Source organism: Balaenoptera acutorostrata, chromosome 16 (genome assembly GCF_949987535.1).
Source record: "Balaenoptera acutorostrata chromosome 16, mBalAcu1.1, whole genome shotgun sequence".
In the NCBI taxonomy this organism is placed as follows: domain Eukaryota; kingdom Metazoa; phylum Chordata; class Mammalia; order Artiodactyla; family Balaenopteridae; genus Balaenoptera; species Balaenoptera acutorostrata.
In genome coordinates this window covers 11019698-11043804 of record NC_080079.1, presented here as the reverse complement: position 1 = coordinate 11043804, position 24107 = coordinate 11019698, and the positions used below count along the sequence as shown (strand labels likewise).

At 44.6% G+C, this 24107-nt stretch overlaps 1 protein-coding gene across 5 annotated transcripts in view; it reads left to right on the top strand.

Annotated features, from left to right (window-relative positions):
- The window catches only part of PLPP4 (phospholipid phosphatase 4), a 197281-nt gene that overhangs the window by 114810 nt on the left and 58364 nt on the right, over positions 1 to 24107 (top strand). For 2 of the 5 annotated variants that reach the window (XM_057531164.1, XM_028164260.2), the window contains one exon: positions 7843 to 8372. The exons of 2 other annotated variants lie outside the window; for them this stretch is intronic. In XM_057531164.1, coding sequence (XP_057387147.1) covers positions 7843 to 8042 — 200 coding nt within the window. In that variant the 3' untranslated portion in view covers positions 8043 to 8372. Of the gene's footprint in view, positions 1 to 7842; positions 8373 to 24107 lie in introns of those variants that run through there. One more of the 5 variants, XM_057531166.1, reaches the window with a different exon arrangement.

Below are 24107 nucleotides of genomic sequence, written 5' to 3'. Positions count from 1 at the left end.
CACCTTTGCTCATTTATTACCACCGTCTGACAGTCACCTTTGCTCATTTATTACCACCATCTGACAGTCACCTTTGCTCATTTATTACCACCATCTGACAGTCACCTTTGCTCATTTATTACCACCGTCTGACAGTCACCTTTGCTCATTTATTACCACCATCTGACAATCACCTTTGCTCATTTATTACCACCATCTGACAGTCACCTTTGCTCATTTATTACCACCGTCTGACAGTCACCTTTGCTCATTTATTACCACCATCTGACAATCACCTTTGCTCATTTATTACCACCATCTGACAGTCACCTTTGCTCATTTATTGCTACCATCTGACAGTCACCTTTGCTCATTTATTACCACCATCTGACAATCACCTTTGCTCATTTATTACTACCATCTGACAGTCACCTTTGCTCATTTATTACCACCGTCTGACAGTCACCTTTGCTCATTTATTACCACCGTCTGACAGTCACCTTTGCTCATTTATTACCACCATCTGACAGTCACCTTTGCTCATTTATTACCACCGTCTGACAGTCACCTTTGCTCATTTATTACCACCGTCTGACAGTCACCTTTGCTCATTTATTACCACCATCTGACAGTCACCTTTGCTCATTTATTACCACCATCTGACAATCACCTTTGCTCATTTATTACCACCATCTGACAGTCACCTTTGCTCATTTATTACCACCATCTGACAGTCACCTTTGCTCATTTATTACCACCATCTGACAATCACCTTTGCTCATTTATTACCACCATCTGACAGTCACCTTTGCTCATTTATTACCACCATCTGACAGTCACCTTTGCTCATTTATTACCACCATCTGACAATCACCTTTGCTCATTTATTGCTACCATCTGACAGTCACCTTTGCTCATTTATTACCACCATCTGACAATCACCTTTGCTCATTTATTACTACCATCTGACAGTCACCTTTGCTCATTTATTACCACCGTCTGACAGTCACCTTTGCTCATTTATTACCACCATCTGACAGTCACCTTTGCTCATTTATTACCACCGTCTGACAGTCACCTTTGCTCATTTATTACCACCGTCTGACAGTCACCTTTGCTCATTTATTACCACCGTCTGACAGTCACCTTTGCTCATTTATTACCACCGTCTGACAGTCACCTTTGCTCATTTATTACCACCGTCTGACAGTCACCTTTGCTCATTTATTACCACCGTCTGACAGTCACCTTTGCTCATTTATTACCACCGTCTGGCAATCACCTTTGCTCATTTATTACCACCGTCTGACAAACTAAGTCATTTCTTAGTATTGATTATTGTCCGTTCTTATCTACTTGAGTAGGAGTCTGCAAACTTTTCCTGTAAAGGGTCAGATAGTAAATATCTTAGGCTTTATGTGGGTCATACAGTCTCTGTTGTAGCTACTCAAGGTGACAATGGTGGCATGAAAGCAGCTATAGACAGCATGTAAATGAGTGGTGCACATAGTTTGCTGAGCTCTGTACTAGAATATACTCTCTCTGTGTGCAGGGATTTGTGTCTCTTTTGTTGGCATGACACTTAGTAGGTACTTGTGTTAGTTTCCTAGGGCTGCTGTAATAAAGTTCCACAAACTGAGTGGCTTGGAAGAATAGAAATCGTCTCATGGTCCTGGAGGCTAGAAGCGGAAAATCAAGGTGTTGGCCGGCCACACTCCCTCTGACACCTGTACAGGAAAGAGCCTTCCTTGCCTTTTCCAGCTTATTAGCCCCAGATATTTCTTGGCTTATGGAAGCATAATTCCAGTCTCTGCCTCCATCTTTACATGGTATTTTCCTTGTGTTTCTTCACATCATCTTCCCTCTGTGTGTGTCTGTCCCTGTGTCCAAATTTCTCCTTTTTATAAGGACACCAGTCATATTAGATTAGAGCCCATTCTACTGATCTGATTTTAACTTGCTCATCTTTGTACGGACTCTGTATCCAAATAAGGCTATATTCTGAGGTACTGGGGGTTAGGACTTCAGCGTATCTTTTGGAGGAACAATTCTTGATGCATAACAATGCTCAATAAATATGTGTGGAATGAATGAATGAATGATTTTGACTAAATCATATTCCTTTCTTACTAGTATCATTTTTTCTATACACTGGTTTTACTAAAATTATTCTTTGCAAGTTCTTTCTCTTCAAAAAGGAACAAAAGAAGTGAACTTGACAGTTCATCCATTCACTCATTCATCGCGTTGCCTGTGCGCCAGGCCTTCTCTGATGGAGGCACAGTATTGAGGTAGACAGACTTGGCGCTGCCCTGCCAGCTTACAGTGTACCAGGTGGATTGTGCATTCTCTGTGCTCTGTAAGTTCTCTTATAGAAACTCAAAGTCACAAAAACAGGATGCTTCATTAGGAGTAGAATAAAAAGACCAGAAACAATCATGTGAGGTTGTTGAGTTATCCAGAGCTGGTATTTACCCTAGGGTCTTGCGTCATAGAGCCCAAGGCACCCAGGGTCCCAAGTCACACCAGCTGAGTGATGTTGGATGTTGCTGTGGCAACAGAGAGGGACGTGTTCCTCCCAAGGACCTGACAGCACGTCTTCAGAAGCCTTTCTGCTTGTTTGTGTCAGAGCAGGTGAGCAGGGCTGGCACCTCAGTAGGCCAGACTCCATGAGACCCTTTCCTGTCCTTTGACCTCATGAGAAGGGGTTGGGGTCATGCCCATTTGATGGGTAGGGATTCAAATCCAGGTTGCCTGATTCAAAGTCTAGCCCTCTTTCTACTACCATTGGAGCGTACTAGGTGTTGATTCTAACCTCCCCTTTTAAAAAGCTTTGTTGAGGTATAATTCATAACTCATAATTCATAAATTCTCCCTTTTAAAGTGCACAATTCAAAGGTTTTTAGTATCTTCAGAGTCGTGCAACCATCACCACCATCTAATTCCAGAAAATGTTCATATCTTCCATCCACTGCAGCCCCTGGCAGCCATGAATCTACTTTCTTTCTCTGGATCTCCCTCTTCTGGACATTGCATATTCCGGGCATCACACAGTATGTGGCCTTTTGTGGCTGGTGGTGTCTGTTCTTTAGTGCATCTTGTAAATGTTGTTCAGTGCATCTCAGTTCACCGAACATTTGCTGAATGTTTGATGGGCTCTGGGGAAACGAAGGTGAGGCAGTCAAGGCGGGGGGGGGAGTCAACACCGAGAGGTAGATGTGGGCTGAGAGGTGCACAGACAGCAGCCCAGAGAGCCAGTGGGGACCCTGGTCCAGGCTGAGGGGACGTGGAACACCCTTCTTTTCCAGCCCATACCAGAAGCCTAGTCAACTTACGTCCTATAGACTTATAATGACACCACCCCCTAAGAGAAGATGGACCTTTCTTCAGTTTCTCAAACTTGCCACGCCCCTTCCTTCCTCTGCCTAGAAGACTGTGTTGTCCTCCCTGCCTCCACTTCCCCCTCCCCCGGGTTCACACCTGGTTATCCTGCAGGGCTGGCTGGTGGGTCTTGTCCTCAGTGAAACTCCACTGGTCCAGACAAACCAGGCCACTCTGCTGGCTGATCTCACAGACCCACCTTCTCCCTCATGGCGCGCACTGTAGCTGCAGCTCACTGGTAAGACTGTCACTTCCCCTAGGACTGGGAACATGTCTGTTTTGTTCAGCCTCGTGTCCTAGGACCGGGTATCACGCCTGACACCTGATCCCCATGCAACATACGTGATGGATGAATGACATGAAGGCTGAGTGAGGAGACTGCAGCATGTGTACTCCGGGGACACGGAGCTCCACATGTTCCCCCGTTGAATCCCAGCCCCACCCTGCCCCACGCTACCATATTTGGGGTGAAGTCAATCCCAAGTAGTTTCTTTCCCTAATAAAGGCCCACTTGTCTCCTGCCTGCTTTTCTGTCAGCACACGCTCTACAGAATGTGAATGTGATTTCATCAAGTGGCACTTGGTGACATTCTCTCTCATAAAGTAAGTCATTTTGTAAATCTTGTTCACCAACTTTGTGATAAACAAAGCCCCGGATGACTTTGCTGAGAAGGCGCCTTCGCTAGACCTTTCATTGCCCTGGTTACTTCTGATAACTGTGGTGGCACCTATGATACCACTTTGTACTCCGATTAAATGGGAAAACAACATTGGCAGCAATCACCATTCTCTGGCTTGCTGCCGCACCAGTCAGCCTGGGGAACATACACTCAGAATGATATGATGTCTTTTGGTCAGTGATGCACCTAATAAAATGCTTTGTCACAGAAAATAGGAAGTCAAATGGCATTATTTGTAGGTTTTGCTGTGTGGTCTGTTCAGTAGTCAATGGCTTAAATGCAGTTGTCCTGGATCATTTCAGATACTAATAAAAATAACACCCTGTGGGACTGTTCTCTGGGGCTATTGGAAAAACGAAACAATAGTGTGACTCTAAGACCTTGAACTGGAAAAAGCCCTGGCACATTTCACAGGCTGTGTGAAGAGTTTCTCAATTTAAGGAATTTGATTTAATCGCATTAATTACACCTCGTGACTCCACTGAAGAATTCATAGTACATATCACTTTCCAGTTTCTTGGGTGACAAATGTTTTTTAAGTTCACGTGTTTATTTAAAATGCTATGAAAGTTTGGCCATGCTAAAGAGATGACAACTGTAGACGGCTGAGTTGGTGTGTGAGAAGAAGGATGGGGAAGGACTAGAAAGCCCCCAGTAGTGCCGGAGAGGAACAGAGTAACAGCAATAGACGCTATTTTTTTAGACAATGTATTTTAAGGTCTTGTTTTGTGTTGTGCTCTGGGATATACTGCTCAGAAGCAGTTCTCATTAAATCATTGTCACGACTCCATGACGTGGATATTGAGATTTGCGTTTGAGAGCTAGGGAGACTGAGGCTCCGAGGTGCAGAGACTTGCCCTGGTCAGGGCTGCAGTGTCTTTGTCGAGGATTCCTCAGCTGGGAGGATTCTTAGGCCGGGGGTGAGAGTAGATGCTGGATACCTTACCATGACCCCAGATGCCTGCTCTGGGAGCAAGGCTGGGCCCCTGGGTCTCACTGATGTCTCTCCGATGGTCCTCTCCTCCCCTCCTACCTTGGAGGCTACTCACCAGGGCTGAGTGGCCACTAATCTGTTTTCCTCGCTTTTCTGCCAGGTGGTAACCACAGTCGCACCGTGTTTGCACTCCTATGGAGAGGAAGTAGCTACAGTTATTCATTCTCTGACCTGTTAGAATGACCTTTGTTTGTAAGAGATGTGTTATCCCAATCAAGGATAGGACCTACTTTCTGAATATGCCTTGGCAGTTTCCAAATGATCTGAAGGCAGTCTCAGTAGGCTGACCCTGGGGACCAAATTCCTGGGACACTCACATGAGAAGGCCTCTCAGCGGCCACGCACTTGCTCCTAATGAGGGAACTGAGGCCCAGAGAGGGGAACGGGGCCCACACAGGACACCACAGGGCAGTAACCAGAATCTAGCCCCCAGCTGCTGTGCACGTATTCATTCATCCACTTCCTTCCGCCAACTTAATTCTGCGTAAGGTGAGCAAAGTGCTGTTCCAGGCACTGAGGAATCAACAGCCAATGACCCAGACAGAGCCCCTACCCTGGTGGAGTGTAGAGTCCAGTGTTAAACATTACATCATTGCACAGCTCGGTACTATTTGCCATTCTTATCCCCCGGGGGCTAATGAAAGTGTATCCCTGGGAGACAGGGTCTAGTCTGGAGGTCAGGTGATGAATCCTTGCACAAGCATGTTGAGTTGAGCTTGGAAGGATGAGTAGAAAGTGAATAGATGAGATGAAGGGAAGGGATTCCCAGGATTGAAGGGGAGAAGGGGGAGGAAACAGACATATTGGAGAAACAGAAGGAAGACGGTGGCTGCAGCAGAGTGAGGGGACGGGGATGGCTGGGAGGTCAGCAGGACCAGGTATGTGGCTTTGAAGGCCGTAGGGGCTTAATCAAGTCCCTAAGAGCAGTGGGAAGGCGTCTAATAAGGCGGATAACCTCATCTATTGTTATGGAATAAGATGTTATGGAAAAACCCAAACAAACTTTTTGGCCAACCCAATATTTGCACTTGGGAAACCATCACTAGCAGCTGTGTCCACCCTCAGATGCCAGAGCAGGGTCTGGGCACCTGTTCTGCACACAGTGGGCCTTCATTCTGCCATCATAGAAATGCCTGTGTTCCTTACCTGTTTTGATGCTGTTTATAAATAAAATTACATGCACTAAATTACTATATTTATTTAAAAGAGCTTAAAGCTATTTATTATAGTGATTTTAAACGTTTTACTCTTAGTCTAGTAAAAATGCTGACGGTAGAAGCAATTCTTCAAAAGATAATAAAATACCAAAATATTGTCCTTTTCCTCAAAGATGATTCCAGTTATTCTAGATGGAGCCAGAATACCTGTCACAAAAGGGCTGATAAGTGGGGTGCAGATATCGAAGCGTTGAACAGTTTGTTTTCTTGGAAGGCATATTTCTTTGACAGCCGCCCCAAGTTCCCCTGCAGGAGACACAGGAGAGTCAGCTTGAGACTTAAACTGAGGTCAGTACGCAGTGTGTTGCTTACTGGGAAGGGTCTGGAGACTTAACATCCCCGGCACTGGTAAAGGAAAGCTGTTGTCCCCCATCTGAACCCAGGTGCACTGCCCTTCAGTCATGGCCTGCTGTGTTCTGAAAGCTGGGACAACAGAAAGCTTGGGATGAACCTGCCAGGGTTCGAGCACAGCCCCGAGAAGCAGTGCAGGTCAGAGTCGGGACACCAGAGTTCAAGGCCAGTTCCATCATTAACAAGGGGTGGGGCCGTGGAAGGTTCTGTTGGCCTCTCTGAGCCTGAATTTCTTCTGTAAAATGGGGCTGATGCTCCCTGCCCATAGCAGGTGTGGGCGATTCAACAAGGTAATGAAGGTGAGAGTGGAAACCCGCAAATGGAGGATGACAGTTCAGCCTGGCAGCGACCTTCATGAGAGTGCAAAGTTTCTCTTGTCAGGGGAGGTCTTCCATTATTTTAGGATCTTTTTGGCAAGAATAACCCATAGTCAGTTTAAAGGGCATGCATGCACACGACACACACATGCACACACACACACAAACACACACAGTGAAGATTGTTGGGATGGGCTACTTTCATGGGGTCTGTACTTGGAACCAGCTGAATGCCCTTTTTGGCAAGGGGCCGCCATAGAGGTGGTGAAGGGGCCTGTTTCACCTGCAGATACCCTCTCCTGCCTTGTCTGCCCCCCAAGCGCCCTCCAACTTGATAAAATCTGCAGCTTTTTGGAGGCATTGGGCCCCTCCCGCCGGGACTGTCGAGTTTGCCAATCCTGGTGTATCATAAAATGTTTCATTCACTTTGTGACTCAGAAGTTTCATTTCATCCCTGGGAAATCGCTGACTGTGAGGCAGAGGCCAGCGTGCCTGCTGGGTTTCTGTGGTGCACTGGCAGCATTGCAGGAGTCCAGTGGGAACTTGCTAAAGGAAAAGAAATGACAGCCCCCGAGGGTATCCAGATCCCATGGAGATGGCCGGAATTCTTCCAGAATTTAGAATTGATTTTCAAAATCAAGAATGCAAATCTGAGTTCATGCTGTGTTCAGCTGCATATTATATAAAGAGAAGACTCAAGTACACACTTAAAAGGGATGTTTAAGTTCTAAAAATGATAAGAGTTTGCAGAGGCCGCAAGATCTATAGATCCAGTGAGGTTTCTCTTTCCTTCAGTCTTTCAGGGGGTCCAGTCAACAAACCAGTCATTGCAACCGGTAGGAAAAGTGCTTTCTGGAAAACATAACTGGCCACATTTGAATGAATCATAACGCGTTCCTCCCGGTTTTGCTCTTCTGTCCTAGATTCTTTTGTTGGTGGAGTCATTGGCCTCATTTTTGCCTACATTTGCTACAGACAGCACTACCCGCCTCTGGCCAACACAGCTTGTCACAAACCCTACGTCAGTCTACGAGTCCCGCCGTCGCTGAAGCAAGATGAGAGGCCCACGGCCGACAGCGCACCCGGCCTGCCCCCTGAGGGGATCACCGAGGGCCCCGTATGACTGGGACCTCGGAGGAGGGACACTGAGCCCAGGCCACGCTCCACCACCTATCATAACACAGTAGAAGAGGTTTTCTGTAGTGTGTTCCTCATCAGTTGTTTCTCCAAATTATCCTTCTGCTTCCATTTTGCCGACGGTGTTCCTGCTACTTTACATGTCTACTTTCAGCTCTCCTGAGTTTGCAAGGGAAGGACCCAGGAACATTCTCTGAGAGACCTGTGGGTTTGGAAGGAGGCTGCAAGGGTGGGCGGGCACAGCTTGGTCGATTCCTGCATCTGAAATGTTTTTTATCACAGCCACCATCCTATGATTTCATGGTTGTAAAGCATAATAAAATGTCCCACCTGGAAGACGTGGCGTTGCCCATTCAGTGCGCAAGTCACTCGGGGCCGCAGTGAGTCTCACATCTGCCGCCAGGGTGAGGAGGTAGCCCAACGCCAGCTCTGGCTGTGGTCATTCTAGATGCTGAGCCTGGGGGCAAAGGCTGAGAACTTTCAGAACAGTCAACCACAGCTTATGTCTCTGAAATGGAGTTGCAACTTGGAGATACAGCCTTAGTATCTCCAGGGCTTTTTGAATCGTTGAATCTAGAAGGAAATGAGTTGAATAAGCTCACACATAGGCTTCCACCAAACACGGTGAAAATAGATTCCAAGTATGGGGAGGGGATCACTGCAGTTTTCTGAGGGCCCTGGCTACCGTATCCTTTCAAGGGAACGGCGGGGTGACGATGGAGAAAGAAGCAGCCTCCAGGTAGGAGTTTCTCCCCTCTAGGATCCCAGTGCTTGAAAGGTTGTTCAGGCGGTGGCGGCGCGTCCCCATCCTCTCTGGCAGGTGGCGTTACAGCATGATGGGGCGCGGGCGGCAGGCGCCAGAGCACAGTCGGCAACATGCTGTCTCTTGCTCAGCTCTTCAAACTGTTTAAAAGCGGCCAGTCGAGAACCGTCTGTAGTCTGAGTACAGAGCCTGCCGCTCCTCGGCCAGCTGGTTCTCTTCAAAGCAGCGGGCATCCCTCCGTTCAGTTCTGACCAGGCGCACCACGTGGTTCTCCAGATTCCCAGGCCTGCTGCTATGGGAAGCGTTTCTGGTGTCTGAAGACTGTCACTTTCCAGCAGTCCATGGAACAGACTGCATTTGGAAAGACTCGAGTGGCTGTAGAAGTGGTCACCTGCATAGCTCTGCCCTGGCTGTGCCACTTGGAACCATCAGGATGTCTTTAATCAGCCACGTCCGCTGCAGGCTCAGCCTGGGAGTGTGTGAAGATCTTATCAAGTGAGCCCCAGTGCAGCCCTCCAGCTGTGGTCCTTCCAAACCTGTGTCTACACTGAGCCAGGGAGCCACCATCCTGTTGTGGGGTCGGGGGAGGGGAAGTCTTGAAGTGACATCCTTCCAAAGTCAGATGTTTTTAAATTGCAGCAGTTACACTCAACTTAAGTTGAGTAACTTGTACACTCAAGTTACAAGCAACTTTGAAAACACATGTGAGATACTTTAAAAGCTAAGTCATAGCAATTCATGAGACATCATTTTAAATCCAGAGCCAAAATTCATGTAAAATTTTAAACAATATTCTAATTAAAAATTTCATAATTTTCAAAATAAAGTCAAAAATAAAAATGCAGGAAAAGGAGCCTTTGCTGCCTACTGTTTAAAAAAAGAACACCCAATGCAGCCCGTATACCTCTTTGATTCCAGTTTTCCCCATACTCTGCATAGCAAGCAGAATGAAAGTGAGAGAGTTACACTTCAGTTAATGATGACAAAATTCTGGACCATGAAATGTAAATTTAATATAAACACTTACATTTTAAGATAAATGAAGGACTCTGAAAAGTAACAACAGAGCGTTGTTAATGCTGATGATTATTCAGTTGAAAGTCCTAAGACAGGCCATGTAAATGCTTTCATTAAATTGTAATTAAAATCACAAAGGACGTAATAACCTGAAGTGTATGGCAGGATCCTTAGGAGACATAATTAACAGTATGAGCCAGTTCACAAAAGGCAGGTGTTCTTGTGGATCCATGTATTTTAATTTCACGCTCCATTAAGGTGAAGGAAATGCAGTATCGCAAGGCACTAATAAAACGGCCAAGGATGAAGGCATTTGTTCTCCAGCCCCTGGTCTGTTTTGGATGTGAGGCGTTACTAATTCAGGCTCTGGCAAAGCAAGTTGCAGACGTTGCAAACGGAGCCCAGCTTGAAAGCTGTGGTCCGCGAGACTCTTCTTCCCTCCCAGAGAGAACGTGCTCCGAGTCCCTCTACACTGGCCAGCGCTGTGTCCTCTGTCCTGTGGCCAGCCCAGAAGTAAGGGGGCTTGGAAGGGAGAGTCTGCAGCATTTTCCCCTGTCCCCTTTCTCCAGGTCCTCAGGTTACCTGTACACGGGGGCGGGGTGGTTTCCTTGTTCATTTTATTTTATTTTATTATTTCATTTTTGGCTGTGTTGTGTCTTTGTTGCTGCGTGCGGGCTCTTCTGTAGTTGCGGTGAACTGGGGCTACTCTTCGTTGCAGTGTGCAGGCTTCCCACTGCGGTGGCTTCTCGTTGCGGAGCACGGGCTCTAGGCACATGGGCTTCAGTAGTTGTGGCTTGCGGGCTCTAGAGCGCAGGCTCAGTAGTTGTGGCGCTCAGGCTTAGTTGCTCCACAGCACGTGGGATCCTCCCAGACCAGGGCTCGAACCCGCGTCCCCTGCATTGGCAGGCGGATTCCCAACCACTGAGCCACCAGGGAAGCCCTCCTTGTTCTCTTAATTACTGATTTCCTGGTGCCACCCTGTAGCTCCTGAGTTAGAGGGGAAGGAGGGACCCGGAATCCATAGTGAAGAGTCACAAGCAATTCTCAGGCGCTGTGGCTGGGAGCCCTGCTCCTGCCTCCCTTTTTCCCTGAGGACAGGATAGAGGAGAAGGGGACTGTGCTACGGGGCTGTTCTTAGGGTGTCCTCTACTCTGGGAGGGAAAGATCTCGGAAACGATCACGTTTTATTTTTGGTTGATATTTCAGTCAGTGCTGTGTACTGTGTCCTGTAGGGCCACTATCAACTCATCTGCTGAAGCCCCAGTCCCACGCATCTCCCTTGATGGTGTCTTTTCCCCGATTCCCTTCGTCCGATGCATAAGCAACTCCTCTTGGTTTTACCTTCAAAATACACCTCACACCTGCCACTCCTCACTTGCCCACTCCTCCCCTCCTTTGCTGTTGCCGCCCTAGTCCAAGGGGTCACCCTCTCTCACCCGAACTGCTGTGATGCCTCCTACCTGCATCACCACGTCCACCTCTGCCCCCCAATCCATGATCCACTCAGGAGCCAAAGTATCCATGTGTGTGCACGTGCATGTTTGTGTTCATGTGCATGTCTGCATGTGTGTGTGTGTTGGAGGGCCCAGCATTGAGGCCAGGTAAGAATCATGGGACTGGAGATGTACAAAATATAGTCAGTATTTAACTCACACGGTTTATTGCACCCAGTCAGCACACAACACAGGTCAGACGGAGTAGGGAAAATAGAAAAAGGGGGTAACGAGCCCTTCTAGGAGAAGTCCGGGAAGGAGGCGTCTCAGCACAAGCGAAGGTCCCGGGTCAGGCACAGGTCACAGGGCCTTGGGCAGCTCCATCTGGAACAGCTCCCAGCAGCCTGGAGTCAGGGCCTTCCAGCAGAAGGGCCTTCCAGCCGCTTGGCGTGGGGTCTCTTTTTAAGGAGCAACAGGGGAGGGGTCTTGGCTCTACCAGTTGTTCTTTGTGTTCCAGTGATGTCCGTGGTGCATCAGACTTCTTATCTCAGTACCACTCTTAGTTTATCCCTCTAAGACACTCACAGTCCTACAGCAGACGTTTCAAAACAACTACATGGACGTTTACATTGGCCGCTGTGACTCCATTTTGAGCTACTTAACATGTCTTAACATGGCTTAAATCCTGTAAGTATCACACAGAAGAATCACATCATAACCGTGTGTTCTTTTTTTATTTGGGTATTATTTACGTAGAATACACCTCACCTGTTTTGAACATCCAGCTTTTTGAGTTTTGATCATTGTACACGGTTGTGTAACCACCACCGCAAGATACAGAACTGCTCCCTCCTCCTGGGAGTTTCCTTTTCTCCTCTGCTCGCCACGCCCTCCTCTGTCCCTAGCCCCAGGCGACCATGGATCTGCTTTCTGTTGTTAAGGTTGTACCTTTTCTAGAATGTCATATAAATACAACCAAGGTTTTTGTTACTGACTTCTGTCTGTTTTTGAGATCCATCCACCTCATTGCGTGTCTGCTCTGGGCTCCCCCGCCTCTGTTCATAAACCAGCTGAGCAGTTTATTCCCTCTGCACCCCTGTGCCCTCTGCACCCAGCAGCTCTGCCTGGGCTCCTCCTTGCCTGGCTCTTTCTCTTTCTTCTGGTCTCAGATGCCGCCTCCTCCAAGCATCCCTCACCACGCCAGTCCTCTACTCCTCTTGACACACACACACACACACACATAATTATTTTTCTCTCAGATTCTCCTATTAAGTTCCTTCATGTCACAATTATATTATTCATATACTCTTGCAGGTTGAATTGCATCCCTCAGAATTCATCTGTTGAAGTCCTAACCCCCAGTACCTTACGATGTGACCTTATAAAGAGAGGGGTTCTTTACAGAGGTAATCAAGTTAAAATGAGGTCATTAAGGTGGGTACGAATCCAGTATGACCTGTGTCCTTTTAAAAAGGGGAAGTTTGGAGATAGACCTACACAGAGGGAAGACTGTGTGAAGATGGCCATCCACAAGCCAGGGAGAGAAGCCTGGGACAGACCCTTTCCCTCACAGCCCTCAGAGGAACCCACCCTGCTGACACCTTGATCTTGGACTTCTAGCTCCAGAACTGTGAGACAATACATTTCTGTTGTTTAAGGCACCCAGTTTGTGGTACTCTGTTACTGCAGCCCTGGCAAACAAATACATTTTTTTTTTCCTTTCTGCCCTCACCAGAGTGTAGGTCTGGTGGGAGCAGGGACCCCTCTGTCTCATTCACAGTTCTGTCCCCGGGGCCCAGCACAGAGGAGGCCCTTGGTATGTTGCTGAATTAAAGAATGGGCACATCCTCTTACTTTTTCTCACCATTATCCCTCTAAGGTTGGCTTATCAAATTTAGGTTACCTATTTGAGGTGACACAACTAAAAGCGAGAGAATTCTTGATTCCTAGTCCCGTGTCATTCCAATTACTCCATAGTTCCCTGAGAGCCAGCTTGAATAAAAGAAAATCTACCAGCCTTCCCTTCTTGTAGAATACAGAATGCTTGTTCTCCTGAAAGTGTTTCAGAAGGTTCAAAGCTATCACATTTGAGCTGTGGAGAGAGAAGTAAAAATAACAACAAAACAACATAGCAACCAAACCCAGATACCTTGAAGGAGGTTATCTACATTAAACAAAGCAAACCAATCAACTTAACAAAAGCCTTCTTTTCTTAACCTAAGTATTGATCATCACACTAATACCCCAACCCATCCTTATATGATATAATTTATTAAAATTTGATTAATAAAATTTTTTTTGAAATATAGTTGATTTACAATGTGTTAGTTTCAGGTGAACAGTAAAGTGATTCACTTATACATATATATAAATATATATATTCTTTTTTTACATTCTCTTGCATTATAGGTTATTACAAGATATTGAGTATAGTTCCATGTGCTATACAGTAGGTCCTTGTTGGTTATCTCTTTTATGTTTAGTATTGTGTATATTTTAATCCCAAACTCCTAATTTATCCCTCTTCTCCCCCCACCCCTTTGGTAACCATGAGTTTGTTTTCTATGTCTGTGAGTCTATTTCTGTTTTTTAAATAAGTTCATTTGTGTCCCTTTTTTTAAGATTCCATATATAAGCAATATCATATGATATTTGTCTTTCTCTGTCTGGCTTACTTAGTATGATAATCTTTAGGTCTATCTATGTTGCTGCAACTGGAATTATTTCATTCTTTTTTTATGGCTGAGTAATATTCTGTTGTATGTATATATACCACATCTTCTTTATCCATTCATGTCGATGGACACTTAGGTTGCTTCCATGTCTTGGCTATTGTAAATAGTGCTGCTATATTACAATTTGATTTACAAAGATCTTTCAAGAAGCTGTCCATTGCACACTTAGAGCTGCAGGCCTATTGATTAAAACATAGCTGTAAACTGTTGACCTGAAACAAATAGACCACCAGGTCTTTCTCCAGCAAAGACGGGTTTATTTAGGATCAGCAGAGTCTGCAACCACCGCAGGCCACGGGCAAGTCCCCCCATGGCAAAGGAAGGAGACACTTTTATAGAGGCGGAAAGGAAATTGGGCGGGCCACAGTAAACAAAGGGTCATGGCTTTCCACTGGCTGAGTCCTTGCCAGGAAAGAAGAGTCTTTCTTCTTCTTGTTGGGCTCTGCTCTCCTCACAGGGTGTGATAGCTCCCCCTTCTGGTCTCCCAACTCTATCTAATTGAGGCTTCTGTTTATTAATTTTTTACAAAACCAAGGGGCATTTGCCAGAAAGACAAGAAAAGGAGAGGACAGAGTCGTTTTTAATTTGATACCCGAAGGGCTATGAGAGAGCGAATTCAAAACACCAAGTACAGGCATGCCTTGTTTTATTGAGCTCTGCTTTTTTTCCCCACCATTGAGGTCTGTGGCAACCCTGCATCGAGCACGTGTATCGACACCATTCTTCCAACAGCATTTGCTCACTTTGTATCTCTATGTCACATTTAGTAATTCTTGAATATTTCAAATTATTATTATTTTATTATATTTTTATGGTGATCTGTGATTGATGGTTAGCAATTTTTTAGCAATAAAGCATTTTTAAATTAAGATATGTACATTTGTTTAGACATAATGCTGTTGCACACTTAGACTACAGAACAGTGTAAACATAACTTTTATACGTACTGGGAAACCAAAAAAATTCAAGTGACTCACTGTATTCAATATTTGCTTTATTGTGGTGGTCTGGAGCCAAACCCACAATATATCTGAAGTCTGCCTGTACACATGGAGAAGTGCCTGGGAAATGAGGGCAGGCAAAGGATAACAAATATATTATTTCTTTAAGTGGCTGAACCTTGAAGCAGGTTTGCAGTGAGACAGCTCATTCAATGAAATCATTTTTTCTCAAGCTGCCTAAGTGGTATAGCTACTGCTTTAATGTGAAATTAGTTAAGTCTGGGGAATGATAGAGCATTTAATTTGCAGTTCAGCACTGGTGTGTTCTAACTCTTGCTATTTTCTTTTTAGTGGTTCCTTCTCCTCTGTCTCTATGTACTTCAGAGTGTCTTTTCTGCATTTCTGTACGCTGGTGTACGTCTGTGACTTCTACACTTATCTTTCCTTCTGCCAGGTACCTCTGCCTCTCTCTCTCTCTCTCTCTCTCTCCACCTGCACTGATGGTGCTGAGCCTGGCAGTTTGTATAGAACTTCATCAGTCTCCCCCACATTGAAAGGTGATCTCTTTTGTTCCACCAAAGAGAGAGAAATCCCTTTAAGTGTACGAATGCTATCTCATTATTCTGGGGCTGGAGAGAGGAACTTCTCAAACTTTGTCATTTCAGTAAGAAAGACCTTTGAAATCTTTATAATTGTCTTCACACTCATGTCTTTCTTCTTTTTCCCAACAGCTAAAGCATAGGTAAACAGTGCTGAAATCTCATTGGCTGGTCCATGAAGGGTAGGGTGATTTATTCAGATATTAGTTTGGGTCCTGTCTCTGCTGCAGGGGAAATCAAAAAGAATGAGAGCCTTTATCATTCTGTACTCTGGGTTTCTTTCTCCCCCAGGTCCCGAAAACCTGTTTCTCTTGATGGCCTTAGGTTACTGTGGGGACAGTGTTGGGTGTTCTGGGGAGACAGGGAGGCAGGAAGGGCTTTCTGGGGCGGGGCGGGGGCAGAAGCAGCACAAGTCTGTGTGTTGAGCTCTGACTTAGGTGTTGAGGAGACATCAGTACACAAAACAGACAAACGTTCCTGTACGTGTGGAGCTCACATCCGGTGGAGACTGAGAATGATGGTCTCAATGATGAGAAGAGAGCCTCCTGGGTAATGTGGGAGAGAAGTGGAGGCTTGGCTGTGTGATCTGCCTGGAGAGGGGGGACCCGCACATCTTGGAGCCCTCAACCTCAACCAAGATTGATACCAGGGCTGTAAGAAGGCAGCAGAATCTCTATACCTGAGGAACCACATGGGTTTGAGCAGTGAGTGGGTTGGCAAGGACTGGAAACCATGGGACCCCCTAAGCATTCTCCTCTGTGTAAGACCCCCAGAGCCCTACCCAGAGGTGGTAGGAACAGCCCCCAATTCACTGAGCCTGGATTCCTTGCCAGGCCAGAAGGATTGTGTTGGGGACTCAGAATCAAAATTAATTTGAGTTAAAGAAAATAAAGTAACTTGACATGTATTGCCCACTTAAATTCATAATTTCCAAGTCTTACCCAGACTTCAATGGAAGGTGTGTGCTCAATGGCATTGTACAGGTATGTGACTTTTTGTCTTTCAGAATATTGTCCATTACTCCCTATATATTTGTTAACTCAGTCCTACTCAGTTTTGGTTGAAAAACTATAGCTGAGTGGGTAAGAGTGACACCTCTAGAATTATTCAGATCTTAGCTCAAACACAGATTCATACCCATAGATTTATATCCCAGCTGTACCATGTGGCCTTGGGCAAGTTACCTAGATTCTCTTACCTTCAGTTTCTTCATCCGTAACATGGTGATAATGATAGTATTCATCTGAGACATTACATGAGAATTAAGCAAATTAATGCATGTAAAGCATGTAGGTAAAAGTGCTTGGCAGCTGACGAGCACCTGAGAAATGCTGACTCTAATTTTTACTTTTTCTTACTGACTAATCTTGGAGAAAGGGACTATTAGCGATCACCCACCATGAAGTTTTGAACTAGACAGCTTCTAAAGTTCTGTCCTTCTCTAAATCCCAAGGACGATGGGTCTCTCATAGGGCTTAGTCTCTTCTCTTCCTTCAACTTACACAAGATTAAAGCCATGATTGCAAATTAGACTAAGAATACAGTGGCTTCATCCTTTAATGAGGAGGATCTGGGGTTTGCAGGAGACCAGCCAACAATCTGAGTCATGGCAGGGAGAAGATAAGGCAAGGTTTGGGTTGTGTACACTGCAGCATTCTCAACGCAGTTCATAAACACATCTTCCTTTCTTTGGAACGTTGCGCCTTCCAGTACGTAATGAAAATTGCCCCAAAGAGTGAGTAACTAATTTGACAAATAAATGAAAAAGAAAAAGAAGAGCAGAGAAGACATCGAAACAAAGAAGTTGGCTCATCTTAGTCCCAGAAAATGATTTGCTAGAGGGCAGCTCCTTAAGGGATGGACATGTGGCCTGAAGCAGACCAATCAGAGCTGCCAAGACTCAGTTTCAGGATTTCTGTGGGAACCACTGAAAAAGAGAAGTTCTCTTTTCCTTGAGATTGCTGTGAGGATGCAATGGGAGCCTCAAACAGCTACAGCCATCTTAGCAGCAGAAGAGGGCATCTGCTTGTAGGTGGAGCCCACACAGGAAATCAGAGCCAAAAGACAGAGATGAAACGGATGACATTGTCTGCGCCTCTCGACCCATCTGTTCCAGAAACCAGACCTGCCCCCGGCTTTTTACTCACTTGAACTAGTGAATTCCCTTTTCCTATTTAGCCAGGTTTAGTTTCATTCTGCATCCCAGGTGACCAACAAAATGGACACTGCTTTCAGCAAGGGCCAGTAACCGCGAAGCCCTGAAACACAGTGCCCGCTTCCTCCCTGCCCACTGGTCTCCTTTCTCTTGAGTGTGAGTCTGTCTGAGCCTTGCATTTCTTTTATGAGTTTCATTTGCTCCTAGTCCTATTTCCGGCTCAGCTTCAGCCCTCAAGCCAGCCATGGCACTCCGTTCTCCTGGCTGATGCCTGGAGCCTGTCCAGTGGAACTTTGTGTCATTCAACTTTCTCCCTCATCAACACGCTGTTTTCTGTCTTGGGTGATGCAGGCTGAATGCAGAGCACCTCAGCATGCTGGTTAGAATTCCGTGGCCTTCCTTCATCAGCCTGAGTGTGTACATGCAGCTAGGCTACGACTTCCATTTCTGTCTGATGGCTGAGAGCCACAATTTTACCCTGTTATTGATCCCTGCTATGTCCTTTTAGAAAATGTAGGGATACGGCTGTCCTATTTCTCCAAATATGTGTATATAAATCCATAACTACACATTTAAATCCACCCTTACTTTGATGTGATATGAAGAGAAAAGGCAGTCCTCGTACTTTGTTTTCCAAAGAAACAAGAAGAAAGTAAGTTAATACACCATCAATATCACAAGCAATGATGAAACACATTAAATACTATTTGAGAATTATTTTTAAAAGTATGATGTTAGTTTTCCATGAAGAGTTGTGACAGTTGCCTTGATTTGTGAATGACATGTCCCCCTGCAGGCAGGTGGGGAGTTTCTAGGGTCTCAGTTTATGCTTATGAAAAGAGAAGCACCACATTTAGTGGGTGAAGGAGTCACCGAGCTTGGTGTGCACTCAGAGGCCGTGTCTTCACATTGTGCTATGGTGTGCAGGCTTAGGACACTCATCAGAAGGCCTCATGTTTATAAAACTCTTTTTCTTCTATCAGCTGCTATATGGGACCAAAATTTGTCATCTGAATTGAACCAAGTGATTTCTTGACTCTCAGCTCTATTTCATGCTCAGGAGATGTGTAGTGAAATGAAAAGTGGGGGCCTGAGGCTGACATTCTGGAAAAAATATGATCCCAAAGCAACATTTCCACCGTGCTTCTTGAGTAAATAGGATCCAAGAGTCTATTTTTATGGAGCAAGAGAGCTACCACATTAGCAGATTTGAGTCTAGCACTTCCAAAGAGACTTGGGGAATACTAGAGGCATGTGATTGGTGTTTCTGAACAATGTTTCAAATTTATATATATATGTGTGTGTGTATTTTTATTTAAGTATAATTGTACAATATTATAGAAGTTACAGGTGTAAAATATAGTGAATCATAATTTTGAAAAGTTATACTCTGCTTGTAGTTACTATAAAATATTGGCTATATTCCCTGTGTTGTACAATATATCCTTGTAGCTTATTTTATACCTAATAGTTTGCACCTCTTAATCTCCAACCCCTATGTTGCCCCTCCACCCTTCCCCCTCTTCACTGGTAACCCTTAGTTTGTTCTCTATATCTGTGAGTCTGCTCCTTTTTTGTTATATCACTAGTTTGTTGTATTTTTCAGTAATATCACACAGTATTTGTCTTTCTCTGTCTGATGTTTTTTAGTAAGAAAGGAAGGAAAGAGGGAGGGACAGAAGGAAGGAAAAAGGACGAGAGGAAGGACGAATAGAGGGGGGAAAAAAAAGCAGAAAAAGAAGGGAAAAGAAAAAGAAACTGAGAGGGTCAGAATTTTATTGCAGTGTCACTGTCTCGAGGGGAGGACACTTGGGCTGTGACCGGGTTTGGGGAGTGGTTGAAGGGGTTGGAGCAGAGTATAACACAAGAGCCATCATTTGGAAACCTGAGTGGACTGTTTCTTGCATGAGAAGGAAGAATTAGAACCAGTAAGTAGGAGAGATACTTCAGTTCCATTGTAAGAACTTTCTTAGTAGAGAAATGGGCTTCCAAGTGAGGTAGTGCGTTCCTTATCTGGAGATATGCAAGCCAAGACCAGACACATGCAGGGTGTGTCTATGAGGGAATTCATTCACTGGGGAAAATGTAAGACTAGCTTACTGCTTAGAGTCTGTGTTTCATGTTCGACTCTTGGAAATTGAGGTGATCTTAATGGGATACCTAAGAGAAGCTCAGGTCTTTTGGCAACAAATACGGGCAGACCTCAGATATGCTGTGGGTTCAGTTTCAGACCCCCGCAATAAAGTGAATATTGCAACACACAAAGTTTTTGGTTTCCCAGTACATATAAATATTATGTTTACACTATACTGTGTACTGTAAAAAACAAGGTACATACCTTAATTTAAAAATACGTCATTGCTAAAAACTGCTAACCATCATCTGAGCCTTCAGTGAGTTGTAACCTTTTTCAATAACATCAAAGATCACAGGTCAAAGATCATCATAGCAAAAATAATAATGAAAATGTTTGAAATAGTATGAGAATTACTGACATGTGACACAGAGACATGAAGTGAGCAAATGCTATTGGAAAAATGGTGCCAATAGACTTGCTGGATGCAGGGTTGCCACAAACCTTCAATCTGTGAAAAACGCAATAGCTGTGAGGTGCAATAAAAGGAGGTACGCCTGTAACTCAGGCTCCTGGAGAGTTCAGAGGAAGAAACAAAATGGCAGCAACCACAAAACACACATCAAGTAACACTTTGCAATAATGAGGAGGTGATTACTTCCCTTCAAAAACCCCACAGGGAACAATAGTAGGTAAAAGTTAAATCACAGGCATTTCCCCTCATTATCTAGTCAATTACTTGAGTTGCCTTTCTAATTAGCCTGTGCTGTCAGCTCTGGAGAGCTCTCAGAACCCAGTGAGACGGCTGTAAAAGTCACTCAGTCCCAAACTGTGTGTGGTCATTGTTGGCCAGAACCCCGCTACCCACACAGTGACATGACTAAGAGGCACGGCAGAAGCCACTTCAACTCCAGGATGTATAGTATAATAACATTTGGAACTGCTGAATGGCCCTGCAATTCAGTGTGCCCAGCGTACTCAAAGAGTGGACAAACATCCTTCTTAGGGTTAGAGATTTGCTTTCACACTCAAAATCTACACATCAAGAGCCTTGTGTGTGTGCCAGTGGTGGTGGTCAGGGGTGGATGACATTTAAAATAAATGCTTAAATTTGAACTGATTACTTGGTTAAATGAAGCTAAGCAAAAGCTAAGTTCCTAAACTACCGCATAGAAGCTGAGATGGAAAAAATGTCCTTCTCCCTCCTGTTCTTCGCAGTCTATATTCTGTGTACGTGGTGACTGCCACTTTCTGCAGGCTGTGCTAGGTAGCTATTTGTAAAATCGTAGTGATTGAATGTTGGGTTGCTTTTCAATGTACTTTTTAAAGAAAAGAAATAATTTGGCACAGTTCCCCAAGAATAATAGAGAAGACTGAGGTACAATCCAAATAGAGCCTCATTTTGCTTTTCCCTACTTTCATCTTTTGAGATCTTGCCAATATTTGCTATGTGTGTTCTCATTCACTGGCTTTGAAATCGCTGTAGGCATGGAGATGGGGAAGTAGGAATGGGAGACAATTTTACAAAGCCCAGAGAAGCTGAAAAGGAAATTGGTGCATCACCTCCCTGGAAAGAATTTATCTAGTATTTATTATTGTCAGGAGCTGGGGGTGAGCAACTTTTCTCTATCTCACCCATGCAAAGCTCAACCTTTGTTTCTTCCAAGGCAGAAGCTATCAGGTGGCCTCTGAGGACTTGTTGTAAATTTTTAGTTAATTACATGTCAAGCACATCAGACTGTAGGTAAACAGGAGTGGCTTTGTATTTGAAGAGTCTGACAGGAGTAAAGTAAGTTGCTAATTATGAAAAGGAGAATTTGGATAAGAGACAAAAATACACCTAAAGGATTTAGGCTCTTATTGTCTATTTCTATGAACTAATTTTTTTTTCTCCTGGTTATAGGCCACCATTCTTGCCTCATGACTTGTTTAGTAATTTTTAATTGTATGCTGGACACTGTAAATTGTACCTTGTTGAGCATATATACATTTTGTCGCCTTCCTTTAAAGAGAGTTGGCCTTTGCTCTGGCAGGCAGTCAGCTTATTTGAAGAGCAAACTGTTCCTTTGGAAGATCCTTTGTGTTTAAGTTTTATTAGAATGATCCTAAAGTAGCCTTTATTCGAAGGCTAGTTAGACCTACTAAATGTTGTGGCCCTTGTAAAATCTCTATTAAATACCCTGGGTATTCACTGTGGTCTTTCCACTCTGGCTGGTGGAACTAAAGTGTCTCCCAGCCCTATGTAAGCTCTGGGAATTGTTCGTCTCAGTTCACAGGTTGCTGTTCCTTACCCAGTCCCATGGAGTTTCACTCTAAAAACACACAGCTTAATATCCAGTCAGACTCAAAGGGATACCTAGACAGACTTCTGGAGCTCTTGCTTTCCATAGTTCCTTCCTCTCCAGTACTCTACCCTGAAAAGCTGCCTCAGTCTCTCCGAACTATGATTTCTGTCTCTTCAGTTCAGCAAGATTGCTGTGTTCTGCTTGGGATCTGTCTCCCTGCACTGAGATCTGGAAAGTGCCTCCAGGCAGAAACCCAAGGTGATTGTAGAGCTTACCTTGTTCACCTTGATTATCTCCCTTCTCTAGGGATCACATTCTTATGCTGCCTGTTATCCAGTGTCTGAAAACAGTTGTTTCACATATTCTGTTTGGTTTTCTAGTAGTTCATGGTGGGAAGATAAGTCTGCTACCAGTTACTTTGTCATGACCTGAAATAGACGTTCTCAGTTTCCTAGTCTCTGGGTACATTTTTGCACTGTTTCTGCCCCAACAGTTCAACAGAAAATAAGCAGCTGAATGGAAAATAGGACCCTGTAGTGGGAGGAGATTATAACTCAGCGGGAAGACAGTCATAAATAACTCCACCGTCGGGGAGAACAGTAGAGATGCACAGGCTGATCATGCCCTGATCTCTGTCCAGGACTCCCACACTGATACCCAACTAAGCCTGGCTTAAAAAATTCTTCCTCTTTCCCATTGTTAATATTGGCCCACCCTCTTCCTAGTCATTGTTTTCTAAGGAGTGATAACAGGTGCTAATTTGGACTATGCATTGTCTTTGTCCTGGGCCCTTAGCCTAAATAAGATGCACATGAAAGATGGTGCCTTTATGCCGAAGGGATGGTCAGTGGGAGAGATTGTCATTAGAGGTGGCTTTTCTTAGGCTATACTCCTTCCCCCACCCCCAATCAGGAAGACCACATCTGTCCTCACTGCCTACCTATATTCTAGCCTTCAAGCTCAGCTCCAGCCCATCCCCACTGTAATCTCGTTATAACATATGTTCCAGGATCCTTGCTGGGATATAGTGTTTCTTTCCAGCATGTATTTTGCTCCTGGAACTGATTCCTAGTCAAGTCAGAGGATAGACCACTGGAGTGTCACTGTTTGACTGATAAAAACAAGTCTGAGGAAATTCCACAAAGCGGTAAAAATAATAAATATAATTACCATCCAATGGACTTGCGTGATGACTGTTAGTTCTTTGCAGTTTCAGCTACAAGTGTTGGGATTCCATCTTTTTAAAGAAGGTAAATTCCAATTCCATCTCTGGGCTGCATTTGCAATTCCCAAGGCTGGCTGAAGAGTGTTATAGCATCTTCACATTAAGAAAGCTTTCCAAAGCCTTTCCCTGGGGAAAGTCACCCTGGGGGTGATGCCTGTATTGAACAAAGTCTTGTGCCCAGTTAATGTGGTCTATAGATATGTCTGCCCTGAGTTTGAAACCATGGAAAAAACAGAAAAGATCCATATTTTTTCTTTATATCCTGTATTCCACTCAGAAAAAAAGAAGCCTTATTAAGACAGAGTTTGTAGCAGTTAACCTGGTTTAAGCAGCTATGACTTTCAGAATCTTGATTTAATAAGACTAATAGGGTCCACCCAGATGCTGTATCTACATACTTGGGTCCTTGCTAAAGACATCATGGAGGTACCAGGAGAACATCTGAACCTGCACTCTGAAAGGAGAACTAGGTGCAGGTTCTATTGAGACTACTTATGTGCCAGGCTATGTGTCTGAGCTCTAATTTCTTTTTTTTTTTTTAATTTTTGAATTTTATTTTATTTATTTTTTTATACAGCAGGTCCTTATTAGTCATCAATTTTATACACGTCAGTGTATACATGTCAGTCCCAATTGCCCAATTCATCACCCCCCCCCACCCCCCCGCCGCTTTCCCTCCTTGGTGTCCATACGTTTGTTCTCTACATCTGTGTCTCAATTTCTGCCCTGCAAACCGGTTCATCTGTACCATTTTTCTAGATTCCACACACATGCGTTAATATACGATATTTGTTTTTCTCTTTCTGACTTACTTCACTCTGTAT